The following is a 16,417-nucleotide window of genomic DNA, read 5'->3' as shown; positions in this document are numbered from 1 at the left end:
GACAGAATCCTGGCTGCTATACTGACTGCCTGCCCCCCAGCTATTCCCTGGCTCTCCAGGCATATTGGAAGCCCCGCTGGGACCCGGAGCCTGTAGCTCCAACTGGTCATTCTCCACCAGCTGAGCTATTAGCTACTCCTTAGTGAGCCTCCCCACGCTCAGCCCTCTTCCCCTGCACAGACGTGCCAGGTCGCTCTTATGGAGCTGGGCATAGGCCATTTCCCCACTGGTTCCTTCAACACCCTCGTTCGTTTCTGCCAATCACTCTTTGCACTGCGCCTGCACAGCCAACGGTCTACAGGGTGCACCTCTAAACTATCCTCTGCTACCATTGTCACAGCTCACAGGTCGTGCCCCACACTTGGCCCCTCAGCTCCTGGGCAGAACCCCCCTCTCCAGTGCGGCAGCCCCTTATCAGGGAGCCCACTCCACTCCGGCGGCAGTGAGACAGCCCTTTCTCAGGGAGTCCACTCCAGTGCGGCAACCCCCTCTTGGGGGGCCCACTCTCACCTGGGGGGTCTGCCCCTTCGCCTCCAGGATGGCGCCTCTCAGGGCCTTCAGCCTGCCTCCGCCGTGAGCCCTTTCGGGGGGGTCCACTCCCTCTGGACCCCTGGGGCCTCCACTCCCAGAGGGAATAGTGCAGCCCTGTTCTCCAGCCCAGAGCGACTCTCAGCCAGCACCCAACAGGAGGGTTTATTGAGCTTTGAACAGACCAACGGATCTCTCAGGCCAGTAGGCCTGGGCCCTCAGCCCACACGTCAGTCTCTCCTGCAGCCAGCTGAGTCCTGCCTGCTCTGCTCAGTCCCCCAAAACAGCCCCCAGTCTCCCAGCAGAGCCTCCAATATCCCCAGCTACAGCCCCTCCCCAGTCCATTGTCTTCTCCCTAGGTAAGAGGGTCACCTGGCCAGGGCTGGCTCGAGCCATTCCTGCGCCCCAGGCAGCGGGCACGCAACACATGCGCGGCTCCGCCCCTGGGCGCATGGTGCATGCAAAGCCCCGGCCCCTGGCGCACTGTGCACCTTACAGATGCAATCAGGCACACGGCGCCTGATGGCAGCTCTAAGGGGCGTCGTATGGCCAGGCGCGCGATGCCCCTTACAGCTGCCATCAGGATCCCCCAGTAGGTTGGCACCCCAGGCAGCTAGCCCCCCCCTTAATCTGGCGCCTGGCCTCTCTCGTCTCCGCCTCCTCTCCTCCATCCAATGTTCTCCCCTCGTGGGATCAGCTGGGCCGGTTGTCGGGGTCCCTCTCTGCAGCTCATTGTCTGTCATCTGGCCAGAACCGGCTGTGTCCTCTAAGCAGGGCTGGGGTCACCAGGGTCCCAGACACCACGGCTCCAACTCTGGCCTGTTCTCTGAAACAACAAACTCCCCACCTTTGTCACATTAGACCAGTAACTGCTGGGCACTGAGTGCCCCCTTGTATGCAACACCCCCCTTTGAACCCCCCCCAAACTCCCCACTTCCTCACAGAGACCAAGGTGAATGTGGCTAACCTGACATCTTGGAACCCAGCCTCAAATTCAGCATTCAGTAGTCTGAGACCCAGTTGTAAGTTTGGAAAGCTTTTGTTTTCATTACAAAACCCACCTGTGATGCATGTAGCTATGAAACTGCAACCCCTTGTTTTTTGTGCACTGCACCTTTTATGTCTACAGGGAAGGAGTAGCCTAGGCCGTACTGGTGTTTCTGCAGCAGCTGAGACCGGAGTCGCTGCCCGTGCCCAACCCAGAGGCAGAGCCAGCAGCCGCCAACCCCGGGGAGGCAGGGCTGCACCCGCAACCCTGACAGCGGCCCCGGCAGATACTGACTGTGAGGCAGATGGACCACAGGGGAGCCAGGGCGTGGTAGGAAGCGGCCCAGGGCAAAGGACTAAAAGCTTGGTTCGGCATGTATCAGCCAGATTCCCCACCCAGCGGGCAGGAGACATAGTCCCTGCCTAAAGGGCCCTGGGCTGGGACCCGGTGGAGAGGGAGGGCCCGGGTCCCCCCACCACCCATTTTCCCTTCCCTGGACAATCAACCCCTGGTCCAGGAGAGGCTTCGCTGGGTAGCTAGGCCTCAAGAGCCATATTTACCCCGATAGAGGGGCTCGGACTTTGTATTGGAACTGTGGGTACCATAGCTGCCCTGATAGAGGGGCGGGACATTGTATTGAGACTGGGGGAGTACCGTGGATGCCCTGGTCGAGGGGCCCGAACGGGGGCAAAGAGACCTTAGGAGGGGGGGCATACCCCACGCCAGGGGCGTACCCCTTGTCAACTTGGTGGAGAATGAGGGTACCCGACCACCCCTGAACCTAGGGGAGGCGAGGGGACCTGCGTGCGAGTAATAGGGCAAGATAGGGATTTAAAGACAGCGGGATGGAACCCGCGAAATTGCTGGACGTGATGGCTGAGAGACAGCGGGAGCAACTCCTACATCTGAGCCAGACGCTGCAGCAAGGGACAGCTCAACAACTGGAGCACCAACGCAAGCTGTTCCAGAAGTTGGGTGAGTGGTGCCAAGCCCAACGAGATGAGCGATCGCGACCGTGGGTGATGGCGGACTGTGGATACAACCAGGTACTGATGGAGGGGCACTAGGCTCAGGGAAGCGGGCTGGACAAAGCCGTGGCTGAGGTACAGGTGGAAGGAGCCTCGGTCAAGGCCCTCCTAGACTCTTGGTCTAGCCAAACTCTAGTACAGGAGAACCTGGTGACGGACCCCGAGCCCGCCAGGGGTCCCGTCCTGCTGCAGTGTGTGCATGGGGACATAACATCATACCCAATAGCCTGGGTGTGAATAGCTGATACCTGCGGGGAAAAGATATGTCGGGTGGGATTGGCCCCCCGACTAGCGTACCCAGTAATATTGGGGCAAGATTGGCCCAGTCTCCGTGGGTTACTCCAAGCCTGGGCCCAGCAGGAACAGTCAGACATAGGAAGGAGGCCCTGTGGGGGGATGGTGGTGGCCCAGGGCGACTACGTGGAACCAAATAAAGAACCAGGTGGCGAAGCAGAGCCAGCAGGCCAAGTGAGAACCCAGCAGCTGCCAGCAGATGGGAACGAGGCAGAGTGGCTGGGTGTCAGAGGAGACTTTCTGCGGGACCAACGGGAAGACCCAACATTAAGACGAGCCTGGGAGCAGGTCCAGGAGGCAGAGGGCGATGAGCCAGGAGACGCACGGAGGTGGCAAGGCTCAAGGTTTGAGGTACGAAACGACCGGCTCTACCGGGTAGTCCGTGACCCGCAGACGGAGGAGGAATTTGTGCAGCTCCTAGTCCTCACTAGGTATAGAAAGGGGGTGTTGCGGCTGGGCCATACCAACCCCTGGGCCAGACATCTGGGTCACGAGAAAACCCTACAGTGGGTGGCCCAGAGGTTTTTCTGGCCGGGGATCCACCGGGAGGTGCGCGAGTTCTGCGAGTCCTGCCCAGAATGTCAGCACACCAACCCAAAGGGTGTACCCAAAGCCCCCTTGGTGGCCATACTTGTGGTGGGAGTCCCCTTTGAGCGCATCAGGTTGGACCTGGTGGGACCCCTCGAGAAGGCCAGCTCGGGTTGCCAATATATCCTGGTTATAGTGGATTATGCTACTAGGTACCCCGAGGCCGTGCCCCTGTGAAATACAACGGCCGCTACTATAGCTGCGGAACTCCTTAAGGTGCTCTCCAGGGTAGGGATACCAAAAGAGATACTGACTGATCAGGGCACCAGGGGTATGTCTACACTAGCCACCCTAGTTCGAACTAGGGTGGTTAATGTAGGCAACCGGAGTTGCAAATGAAGCCCGGGATTTGAATTTCCCGGGCTTCATTTGCATATTGCCAGGCGCCGCTATTTTTAAATGTCCGCTAGTTCGGACTCCGTGCCCGCGGCTACACACGGCACGAACTAGGTAGTTCGGATTAGGCTTCCTATTCCGAACTACCGGTACACCTCGTTCCACGAGGAGTAACGGTAGTTCGGAATAGGAAGCTTAATCCGAACTACCTAGTTCGTGCCGCATGTAGCCGCGGGCACGGAGTCCGAACTAGCGGACATTTAAAAATGGCAGCGCCTGGCAATATGCAAATGAAGCCCGGGAAATTCAAATCCCGGGCTTCATTTGCAACTCCGGTTGCCTACATTAACCACCCTAGTTCGAACTAGGGTGGTAGTGTAGACATACCCCAATGTATCATCTAGATCAATGGCAGAACTCTGCCGACTGTTGAATATACGAGCCCTGCGAACGACCGTATACCAGCCCCAAACCGACGGCTTGGTGGAGCGGTTTAATCAGACATTGAAATCAATGCTCCGTAAGTTGTAGAAGAAGACCCCCGGGGCTGGGACAAAGTTCTCCCAGCCTTACTCTTTGTCATGTGAGAAGTGCCGCAAGCATCGACAGGTTTCTCTCCCTTCAAGCTTCTTTACGGGCGGCAACCCTGAGGAATACTCGACCTCCTGAAGGAAGACTGGGAGACACAGGAGACCCAGGTGTTGGGGTCGGTCCCCTATGTGTTGCAGCTGAGGGAGCTCCTGCAGATGTTAGGAGAGTTTGCACAAACCAACCTACTACAGGCTCAGGAGACCCAAGCCCAGTACTACAACAGGGGGACAAAACTACGGATGTTTGAGCCCGGCGATTGGGTGCTCCTGCTTTTACCATCGCAAGAGTCAAAGCTACTAGCCAATGGCAAGGCCCATTCGAGGTGGTGCGCAGACTGGGGCCCGTAGATTACGAGGTGAGATTGACGGGGAGGAAGAATGGAGTGCAGATATATCACATGAACCTGCTAAAAAAAATGGAAATCGCAAGAAGGACTCTTGATCACTCCCTGCCCACCTGATGACGACTTGGGACCTTCGGCCATCGACCTCACCACTAACCGACCGATCACCCTGGGAGAAGAACTGGGCCCTGCCCAGAAAGAGGAGCCACTCCGCTTAGTCCAGAAGTACGCCCACGTCTTGTCTACGCAGCCAGGCTGGACTAATGTGATGAGTCATCACATAAGCACCCTACCGGGCCATAAAGTTCGGGACCATCACCATCCACTACCCAGGAAAATGTGGGAGCCCGTGCAGAAAGAACTCCAGGTGATGCTGGGGATGGGGGTAATCGAAGAATCACACAGTGACTGGTGCAGCCCCATTGTGCTCGTCCCAAAGCCAGATGGATCGATACGATTTTGTATTCACTTTCGGGAGGTCAATGCCATGTCACGATTTGATGCCTATCCCATGCCACGCGTGGATGAATTATTAGAGAGGCTAGGGAAAGCACGGTACGTCTCCACGCTGGACTTAACTAAAGGGTACTGGCAGATCCCGGTGACCCCTGCCTCCAAGGAAAAGACTGCCTTCTCCACACCGTTTGGGCTATACCAATTCATCACTATACCCTTCGGCCTACATGGGGCAGCCACCACCTTCCAGTGCTTAGTAGATCGCCTATTACGCCCTCACCAGCTATATGCCACCGCGTACATAGACGATATAGTGGTCTACAGCCACACATGGCCGGAACATCTCCAACACCTGGAAGCAGTACTGAAGACCCTAGGGGAAGCGAACCTCATGGCAAACCCCGGAAAGTGCCACGTGGGACGTAGAGAGGTGACCTACCTGGGATACACAGTGGGGAGAGGCACTTTGAAACCCTTAATTGACAAGATACAGGACTATGTAGCACTTTAAAGACTAACAAGGATGGTTTATTAGATGATGAGCTTTCGTGGGCCAGACCCACTTCCTCAGATCAAATAGTGGAAGAAAATAGTCAACCATATATACCAAAGGATACAATTTAAAAAAAAAGTGAACACACATGAAAAGGACAAATCACATTACAGAACAGAAGGGGGATGTGGGGGGGGGAAGGAAGGTGAATGCCAGTGAGTTAATTATGTTAGTCTTTAAAGTGCTACATAGTCCTGTATTTTGTTTCAGCTACACAAGACTAACACGGCTACATTTCTATCACTATTCTTAATTGACAAGGTTCAAGCCCTCCAGGAGTGGAAAAGGCCAATGACAAAGAGGCAGGTCCGGCAATTCCTGGGACTAGCGGGCTACTATCGCCAATTTGTGCCCAACTTTTCAGCCCTAGCGGCACCATTAGCCGATCTAACTAAGAATTCCATGCCGACAAAGGTACAGTGGTCGCAGGAGTGCGAGGGGGCTTTCCAAACATTGAAAAGACATTTGACAGAGGCACCAGTGTTGTTTCCCCCAGACTTTTATAAGAACTTTATCCTCTAGACAGACGCCTCCGAGAGGGGACTAGGGGCCGTACTAGCCCAAGAAGTAGAGGGGGAAGAGCACCCGGTGCTCTATATGAGCCGGAAACTTTTCCCAAGGGAGCAGAAGTACTCCACAATCAAGAAGGAGGCACTGGCCGTGAAATGGGCTGTAGATGCCTTCCATTACTACCTATTAGGTAGCCACTTCCAACTAGTAACTGACCATGCTCCTTTGAGATAGCTGCACAGCATGAAAGACGCCAACCCCCGGATAATGCGTTGGTACTTATTGCTGCAGCCATACGATTTTGAAGTGGCTCACCGCCCGGGTAAGACTCACGTGAATGCAGATTTATTTTCCCGGGTAGGGGAGGAGGAAACCAGGTCAAATCAGACCATAACCACCCATTTAAGGGGGAAGGTGTGTGACGGGGCGGACAGGCCCCGCACTGAAGGCCAGGGGGTAGCCCAGACCCAGCTGGCTGAAAAGGCCCCGCCCCTCCAGCCCTGCTGGGCATGCTCCCAGCAAAGCCTGGGTATAAAATCAGAGAGAGCCCTGCAGCCAGGGAGGCCACAGGGGGAAGGAGTAGCCTAGGCTGTGCTGGTGTTTCTGCAGCAGCTGAGACTGGAGTCGCTGCCCGTGCCCAACCCAGAGGCAGAGCCAGCAGCCGCCAACCCCGGGGAGGCAGGGCCGCACCCACAACCCTGACAGCGGCCCCGGCAGGTACTGACTCTGAGGCAGATACCCCACGCCAGGGGCGTACCCCTCGACAGGCCCCCTATTTCGAATTAAGTGTCTACACAGCACTTAATTCGAAATAGCTATTTCGAATTTGGCATTACTCCTCGTAGAATGAGGTTTACCAAATTCGAAATAAGCGCTCCGCTATTTCGAATTAAATTCGAAATAGCGGTTTGCATGTATAGATGCTATTGAAGTTAATTAGAAATAACGGCTCTTATTTCAAATTAACTTTGCAGTGTAGACATACCCAAAGTGACAATGTTTACCTGGGGTTAGTAAATGCCTGTGAAATGGCTTCATTACCACTTGACTGGCTCTTACAAAGTGAAAGACCTCTTAGTAGAACATTGTACATGTGAAAGTTAGCTAGATCCTCTCTGGAGGAAGCAGAGTCACAGAACAAGAAGAGGTGGGTGGGTGGACACTGAGACCCAGTGGTGCCCCCAAATTTTCAGGTGCCATACACATCTGCATATTCTGCGTATGGGTAAGGATGACCCTGTTAGCATCCATAGAATACTAGTCTTACACGCCACAGACAGAAAATAGAAAGGACCAAGGTACACCATCACAGGGAAATGATTAAATGAGATATATTCAGATAATCCTGCCAAGTGATTGACCTGCTGCAGAGGAAGGCAGAATACCTCCGTGGTCACTCCTAATGTGACCTGTTGGAAAATTCCTTCCTGCCCCTAGCATTGCCCTGCCACTCTCATTGGCTGGAAAGGCGGCCAATAGAGCTGTGGGGGCGGAACCTTTGAATGGGGCAGCACACACCCAGCACCTCTGCATAGGAGCTGGGGGGATGTGCTGCTGCTTCTGAGAACTGCTTTAGGTAAGTGCTGCCCAGAGCCTGCACCCCTAAGCCCTCCTAGGGCCAACTGCCCTGACCCCCCTCCCACCCTCTAAACCCCTTGACCCCAGCTTGGAGTCCCCTCCTGCACTCCAAACCCTCATCCCCAGACCCACCCCAGAGCCCAAACCTCATCCAGAGACCTCATCCCCCTGTGGCCCAACCCTCTCCTTTAGTCCTAATCCCCCTCCTGTCTTCTGAAACCCTTGGTTCCAGTCCAGAGCCCCCTTTAGCACCCTGATCTCAATTTTGTGAGCATGTAAAGGGTCCATCAGCGGGTGGAGCACCGCTGACTCCCTAGAGTGCCCACAAATCACTGGGGCACACCTCGGCCTCGTCGTTGGCTGAGCAACAGTTTGTGAGGCTGTCATGTTAATGGATTTTGAGGGGAGCAGCCAGATCACTGTGTTGGCCCCAAAAATGGTATAAAAGGGGGCCATGTGAGGTGTTGAATAGAAGCTTACCGACTGCTAATCCTATGTACGCTAGTCATGTGATTGTATAATGTCTGTGTGTGAAATTATAAGCATGTACTTTGTATGGCTGGTTTCTTGGAACCGGACAGAACTTGTTCGGGGTAGGTGGGATTGGGTGCTAGGACCCCCCACCTGTGTATAGACCCGGGGCCATCTGGGGCACGGATATTGCTGGGGTGTCGGAGGGGTTTTGCTCGTGAGGCTTCAGGCAGGCAGCTGAAGCGCTCTGTGGGACTGGTTTGTGGCCTGTTTGGAGAGGTCACCAGTCTGGGGACTGTAAGGAGCCCCAGATTTGAGCAATTCACCCTAAGCAGAGACCCTCAGCTGTGCCCAGACTCGGCCCAGTCCGTCACAGTGGCGTAGTTGGCAGGATCCACAGATCTTGGTCAATTGAGCTTTGGGTCAGGACCCCACGCTGTCTAAATTTGATTTGTGGTACTGAGAGTGCAGTTGGGTAAAGGGCAGCTGAAATGACTCAGCACCAGTATGAGAGCCTAAGTAGAGAGGCTCTGAAGGATTTGTGATCGGGGAGAGGCATTGCCTTTAGGAAGAGGGCCTCTAAACTAGATCTGGTAGTGCTGTTACTAGCCAGAGATGTGGCTGAAAGGGAGCAGAAGCGAGCCAAGGAAGCTGCTGAAAGAAGGCAGATGAAGAAATTGCTCGGAGAAAGCAGGAGCTGGATCGGGAACTTGAAAAGAGAAAAGCAGAGTATGCTGAGAGATGGGCAGAGAGGGCCAGACGTCAGCTTAAGGAAATGGCAGAGCATGCAGAGAAGATGGCCATCTAGAGAGCTGCAAAGGGAGAGAAGGGGTATGTCTACACTACCCCGCTAGTTCGAACTAGGAGGGTAATGTAGGCATACCGCACTTGCAAATGAAGCCCGGGATTTGAATTTCCCGGGCTTCATTTGCATAAGCGGGGAGCCGCCATTTTTAAAACCCCGCTGGTTCGAACCCCGTGCCACGCGGCTACATGGGGCTCGAACTAGGTAGTTCGGACTAGGCTTCCTATTCCGAACTACCGGTACACCTCGTGTCAAATCCTGGGCTTCATTTGCAAGTGCGGTATGCCTACATTACCCCGCTAGTTCGAACTAGGAGGGTAGTGTAGACATACCCAAGGTGCCTCTGACCTTGTATCTTGTGAGTCTGTCTGTGTGCCTGAGAGGGGATTGTCTGTGAATCCACCGGAGGGGCCAGAGATGACTCTGGGAGTAAGGGAATTGCAGGAGGAGTTGGTTGGGGCTCAGCAGGGCAATGCTGCTGCACCCTTCTCTGGCTCTGAACTGTTGTTTGAGGAAGCTCATAGGGAGGAGAGTCCTGGCAGTGCTTGTAGCAAGCAATTTGCTGTAGCTGAGAGAGGTGCCAATGCCTGGCTTGAAGAAGGGATTCAGGAGAAAGCTCTGCCTGTAAAAGGCAGCAGCTTCTTGTGTGAGGCACTTGTTTCGGTGCCTGACAGACAGAATTTGTCTGTTAGCAGTGACTCCACTGACTTGGCTTTAGGGAAACTGTGAGGGGGTTCGCACTCACCACCGTATCCCCCTGCCGTCTGTCTTCCAGAATTGGCTCCCTTGGCAGGTAGGGTGTCTTCTCTGGGGTGGTGCCTCCCCTCTTTACTCCTGGCTGCGGCGTCCCCTTTGCCACACTGCCCTCCGGCAGTGCCCAAGTCTGTCTCTGAGCCCCCCTTCTGGGGGTCAATGTTCCTCCAGCGGGCCTTCTTTCAAGCCCTGCAGTCCGAGTATTTGCGGGCCAGAGCTCCCCTAGCCCTGCCTGGCCTCCCCAGCTCTGCCCTAGCTCCAGGGAGCCGGAGCCGGAGCCGGAGCCGCCGCCGCCGCCGCCGCCGCCGCCGCCGCCTCCTCCTCCTCCCTCAGCAGCCAGGTTCTCACTGCTTCCCCCCACAGCAGCAGCCCCTTCTCTATTATAGCGCCCAGCTGGGCCCTAATGGGCTAGTACAGCCTCAGCTGGGCTAAATTCCCCGGCCCTGGTTCAGGCCGGGGGTCTGGCCTTAAAGGGCCAGTGCAGGGCGAGCGCCCTGTCACAGAAACCCAGTGTGGATGGTTATGGAGAGATCTCAGAGGGACTGAGGGTTGTTCCAGATGAGGCAGGAACAGCCAGAGAATTGGAGCAGTCTGATGAACAAGGGACTATGTGTGACCAGCTTGCTGGGAAGTCAGTGTGTATGGTACAGGAATATTCCCAGGTGAATGAGGAGAGTGGGAAGTTAGTGTCTCAGATTCAGGAGAAGGACTGTGTAGCTAAGTATGCAGAGCAGAACGGCTGTGTGGTCACTCTCCCTAGGATGCAGGAGATGGCAGTTACGCTCCCATCTCTGGACACGGTGGACACTCATACTCAATCAGGGAGGTTGATATCTGGTTCCATGTGGAAACAGAGGTTGGAGGTGGACAGAGGAGAGACTTGGGAGTCTACAGCTTACTGCTGTTACCCCACTGAGTGGGGGAAGGGGGAGAATTCCAGGGCCATTGTGAGCCAGGGAGTCACGCCCAGCCAGCCCTTTGTCTTGGTCTGGCCAGAGGTTTCAGGCCTGGAGCCCAGAGGACAAGGGGGAGGGGCAGGACTTGCTTTGGCCAAGAAGATTTGCAGTTTAAACCTGAGGGGCCAAAACTGCAATGGTGTGGGGCCAGAGAAGGGGCCTGACGGAGAATTTCAGTATACACCTGGTATAGGATTGTTCTTGTTACTGATGTTAATTCCTGTAACCAATGTATTATTGTTGCAGAGAATTGTAACGGTATACAGTGTGCATGAGCTTATGGAAATACCATGTAATCTGTCTGGAGATGTACCAAACGACAGACGGTATGTAAGGGGACATTGTGATGTTGCTATTTCGTGGTTAACACTTGTAACTGGTCTTGGAACTTCTTACAGGACAAAAAGGGTTCCAGCCAGAAGGTGCTGTGTGAAAAGGGAAACTGAGGCACGCCACCATTTTGTTTTTGAGGGAAAGAGCAAAAATGCCTACACTATTAGGGATTGGAATACCTGCATTCACACAATGTTAGTTGTTGTTCAGAGAGTTGCCAGAGCTGGCCTGGATAAAGGCACTATTTTCTTCAGCTCGGGGCAAAATCACCTGACACACTTAGGGTATGTCTACACTACAAAGTTAGTTCGAACTAATGGACATTAGTTCGAACTAACTTTCCTAGGCGCTACACTAGCGCTCCGTTAGTTCGAACTTAATTCGAACTAACGGAGCGCTTAGTTCGAACTAGGTAAACCTCATTTTACGAGGATTAAGCCTAGTTCGAACTAGCTAGTTCGAATTAAGGGCTGTGTATACCCTTAATTCAAACTAGTGGGAGGCTAATCCTTCCCAGGTTTCCCTGGTGGCCACTCTGGCCAACACCAGGGAAACTCTATTGCCCCCCTCCCGGCCCCGGAGCCCTTAAAGGGCCACGGGCTGGCTACACAGTTTGTGCCAGTTGCAAGGCTGCCAGCACCCAGCCAGCAGACCCTGCGCCTGCCACACCATGACCCAGCCATCCGAGGACACCCAGCCCTCTACTGCTCCCCAGGACCAGCCTGGCGGCTCCCAGGAGCCTGCCCGGGGACGCAAGAGGCGGGCACCCGCTTGGTCAAGTGCGGAGATCGTGGACCTCATCGAGGATTGGGGGGAAGCCTCCAATGTCCACGGTCTCCGCACTAGCCACAGGAACGCGGCCGTCTACAGCCGCATGGCTGACAGCCTGGCCGCCAGGGGCCACCAGTGCAGCCGGGAGCAGGTGTGCTGCAAGATTAAAGACCTGCGGCAGTCCTACTCCCGGGCCTGCCTGCCAGGGGCCGACCCGGAGGCCTGCCCCCACTTCCACGCCCTGGACCGCCTCCTGGGGGCTCATGCCGTCCCTGCCCCCCGGGACGTGATAGACCCCGGAGCAGAGGGACCGCTCCTGGAGACGGAGGAGGAGGAGGAGGGCTCTGAGAGCCAGGAGCCTGCCGGCAGCCTGCCCAGGACCCGGGACCCCCGAGGCACCCCACAGAGCCGCTCGCCTGTGTCGTCCGAGGCCGGGGAGGCGTCCACCTGTGAGTACCATCGTGCTCCCCTTATGTGTACGGGGGGCTGGGGTGAGAGGGAGCCCTGGGACCGTGCGCCTGGGCCTTGCCCACCACGGAGCAGCAGCTGGGGATCCTGCAGGGGCCCTGGCCTTGCAGAGGGGAGCTGGGTTTCACACACCTGGGCCCCTGGGGTAATTGACCGCTGGTCTTGTTGCACCACAGCCGCAGCACCTGGGACTGCAGGGCGCACCACCCCGCCTGCAGAAGCTGCCCGTGCCCGGGCAAGCAGGAGAGCCAGGAACCAGGAGGACTACCAGAGGCGGCACCTCCGGTTCCTGGATCACCAGCTCCGCACCCAGGACCACTGGGTCCAGGAGGACCTGAGGCTGCGCCAGAGGAGTTTGGAGGCCCTGGAGGAGCAGGGCCGTGCCCTGCGAGGCCACCTCCAGAGCCTGCTCGACCGCTTCCCAATTCCTCCTGCTCCTGCTCCCCCTGCTCCTCCCCCTGCTCCCCCTGCTCCTCCTGCTCCCCCTGCTCCCCCTCCTGCTCCCGCTCCTGCTTCCTCCACACCCCCGTCCCTCCTGCCACCCCCTCCACAACCATTCCCCACCGACGCCCCCGAACCCGCAGTGTGGCGAGACGGGAGAGGCAGCCGGATTCCCACCCCTGAGCTTTCCTTTCCCTTCCTCCCTTCCCTCCCCTTCCAGCTCCCTCGTCCCAGGTTTCCCCCTCCCCTCTCCCACCCTCATTCCTCCCTTCCCCCACCCCAGTTATGTGAAATAAACATACGTTTTTGTTTGAAAAACAGGCGTCTTTATTTTACAGTAGGTAGGGAGGGGAAAGGGGAAGGGGGGTAGGGTGGAAGAAGGCCCCAGTGGGGCATGCAAGGGAGAGGTCAGTCCTCCTCCTCCACCTGGAAGCTCTCCCGCAGGGCTTCCCGGATCCGGACGGCCCCCCGCTGGGCTTCCCGGATTGCGGCGGTGCGGGGCTGACCGTAGTGTCCAGCCATGCAGTCAGCCTCAGCCATCCAGGCTGGCAGGAAAGCCTCCCCCTTTCGCTCACACAAATTGTGGAGCACACAACATGCTGCCACCACGGGAGGGATGTTGTGCTCGCCCAGGTCCAGACGGGTGAGGAGGCATCGAAAGCGGCTTTCAGTCGCCCAAAGGCCCCCTCCACCACGATGCGGGCCCTGGTCAGCCTGGCATTGCAGGCCTGGCGGGAGGGATTGAGGTGCCCCGTGTAGGGCTTCATGAGCCACGGCTGCAGTGGGTAGGCGGCATCCCCCACCAGGCACACGGGCATGTCCACGTCCCCGACCGTGATGTGGCGGTCGGGGAAGAAGGTCCCGTCCTGCAGCCGCTGGCACACGGAGGAGTTGCGGTACACCCGGGCGTCGTGTGCTTTGCCGGACCAGCCCACATTAATGTCCGTGAACTGTCCCCGGTGGTCACACACGGCCTGCAGGAGGATGGAGAAGTACCCCTTGCGGTTGACGTACTGGGATGCCTGGTGTTCCGGGGCACAGATGGGGATGTGCGTCCCATCGATGGCCCCCCCGCAGTTGGGGAAGCCGAGGGCGCCGAACCCCTGGATGACGGCGTCTGGGTCAGCGAGGTGGACCACCCTGCGGAGCAGCACCCGGTTGATGGCCTTGACCACCTGCGGAGAGAGACACAGCAAAGCGCCAATCAGTGGGGCGCCCGGGTGGCTGGGAGCGTTTGTGCCCTGGCAGTGCCCCGCGCCCCACTCCCGGAAGCAACCCCCCTGGCGGCGTGTAGTACGGCCGGGACAGACCGACCCCTCCGGTGCGGGGCGCTTTTGCCTCCTCCTGCCCCCCCTTTGTCCCTGGGGCGGCCCATCCCCTCCTTGCAGCCCCCCTCCCCGCCGGCTCAATGGCCAACGAGTGCCATACCTGCATGAGCACCGCTCTGACGGTGGATCTCCCCACGCCGAACTGGTTCCCGACGGATCGGTAGCTGTCGGGCATGGAGAGCTTCCAGAGGGCGATGGCCACCTGCTTCTGGAGGGGGATGGTGGGTCTCATGCGAGTGTCCCTTCTGCACAGGGCAGGGGTGAGCCACTCGCAGAGCTCCAGGAAGGTGTCCCTCCTCATCCTAAAGTTCTGGGTCCACTGTCGGTCCTCCCAGCACTCCAGGACGATGCGGTCCCACCAGTCGGTGCTGGTGTCCAGACGCCAGACGCGGCGGGGCACGCCGGTGCCGGGGCGCTGCCGCGGCTCCTCCATGGCCCCCAGGGCGGCCAGGCGGAGAGGCAGGGGGCTGACGTGCACCAGAAGGTGCCAGGCAGCCTCGAGCCATTGGTGGCAGGCTTGCAGCAGCAAGTCCAGAAAGTGCACCAGAAGGTGCAGGGCGAGCCGTGGCTCCATGTTGCCACCTGCGGCGGCCCCCCCCGAAGGGAAGCACCGACACAGACGGGCACAGAGACCAACGCTTTGCTGTCCCTCGGCGAGGTTGGCAAGCAAGCAGGAAAAGCTGAGAACCGGCTGTCCAGGGGGGTCCCTTTAAGCTCGAGCTTCAGATAGCCTCAGACAGCAGCCACACAAAGCAACTACTGACCTGATGCCCTGCCAGAACCAGTTTCAGCTGCCCTTAAATGCCCCCCTGCGTCCAATCAGTGTGGACGCGCTAGTTCGAATTAGCAAAACGCTAATTCGAACTAGTTTTTAGTTCTAGACGCGTTAGTTCGAATTAGCTTAGTTCGAATTAACTAATTCAAACTAAGTTAGTTCGAATTAGCGCTGTAGTGTAGACGTACCCTTAGGGATCATATTGCAAAAGCAGATCCAAGTAGCTGTGGTTCTTATCAAGTTCTACCTTGGGTTGGTGAGACAGTGCAAGGACGTGGTTGTCACTAGGACAGACCTTGCCGTAATTAAGCCTATTTTAGGCACACTGGGTTCTCATACTCTCATCGAGCTCTGTACTGTTGTTTCTGCCATTGGGTTAGAACATGTGATGACCCAGAGCCAAAGTGTGGGGAGGCCTGTGATGCCCTCAGTGATGTTACTGGCATCACTTCCTGCATCAATTTTGCGTTGGGGGTGTCACGTTAATGGATTTTGAGGGGAGCAGCCAGATCACTGCTGCACCCATGGGGGGGTGTCGGCCCCAAAAATGGTATAAAAGGGGGCCATGTGAGGTGTTGAATAGAAGCTTACCGTCTGCTAATCCTATGTACGCTAGTCATGTGATTGTATAATGCCTGTGTGTGAAATTATAAGCATGTACTTTGTATGGATACTGAATATTTCCCTGCATGTGGTTGAGCATTGGGCAGAGCCCAGCCTATGGACATGCTAATTAGCGAGGCCCTGTGGGACAATGGCACTCAATGGGCCAAGGACACACCTAAAGAATGAGGGCTGACACCCGAGGGCTGCCAGCAGGGAACACCGGGATAGGCCGCTGGCCAGGTGACCTGCTGCAGCCAAGAAGAGACCAGGAAGGATGTATAAATAGGCCATGTGGTGGACTCCATCTTTTGCACTCAGCTCAGCACTTCATCCCAGAGGCAGCAGTGCAGGGATTGAAGAGCCGGAAAGAACTGTGGACCCATCCTGATCCTAGGATGCGCAACAAGGACTTTTAAGCCAGCAGCTGTAACATCTCTGCTAGAGCCTGCATCGAGAACTGGGAGATTCGGTGCATGTAATGTACTATCCTTTAACAACCTTACTCTCATGCTTTTCTTTATTGTAGTAATAAACCTTTAGATGCTAAAGGATTGGCCCAGCGTGATTTGGGGGCAAGGTCCAGAGGGTAAATTGACCAGGGATCTGTGGCTGGTTTCTTGGAACCGGACAGAACTTGTTCGGGGTAGGTGGGATTGGGTGCTAGGACCCCGCACCTGTGTATGAGGCCCGGGGCCATCTGGGGCACGGATATTGCTGGGGTGTCGGAGGGGTTTTGCTCGGGAGGCTTCAGGCAGGCAGCTGAAGCGCTCTGTGGGACTGGTTTGTGGCCTGTTTGGAGAAGTCACCAGTCTGGGGACTGTAAGGAGCCCTGAAATTGAGCAATTCACCCTGAGCGGACACCCTCAGCTGTGCCCAGACTCGGCCCGGTCCGTCACAGAGGCCCAGCCCAGGGTCAG

At 56.7% G+C, this 16,417-nt stretch overlaps 1 protein-coding gene across 2 annotated transcripts; it reads left to right on the top strand.

Annotated features, from left to right (window-relative positions):
• The first annotated feature begins 10,833 nt into the window (after positions 1-10,833).
• LOC142818434 (uncharacterized) lies at positions 10,834-16,048 on the top strand. 2 transcript variants are annotated; one of them, XM_075897837.1, is made up of 2 exons: positions 10,834-12,331; positions 12,527-16,048. In XM_075897837.1, the coding sequence occupies exon 2, from the start codon at positions 13,608-13,610 to the stop codon at positions 14,847-14,849; it is 1,242 nt and encodes a 413-aa protein (XP_075753952.1). In that variant the 5' UTR covers positions 10,834-12,331; positions 12,527-13,607; the 3' UTR covers positions 14,850-16,048. Both variants share the same exon structure in this region, with proteins under 2 accessions (XP_075753952.1, XP_075753953.1).
• Positions 16,049-16,417: the final 369 nt, after the last annotated feature.

This window comes from Pelodiscus sinensis, chromosome 15 (assembly GCF_049634645.1).
Source record: "Pelodiscus sinensis isolate JC-2024 chromosome 15, ASM4963464v1, whole genome shotgun sequence".
Classification (NCBI taxonomy): domain Eukaryota; kingdom Metazoa; phylum Chordata; order Testudines; family Trionychidae; genus Pelodiscus; species Pelodiscus sinensis.
Note: the sequence above shows the minus strand (reverse complement) of the source record. Positions and strands in the feature narration are given on the sequence as shown.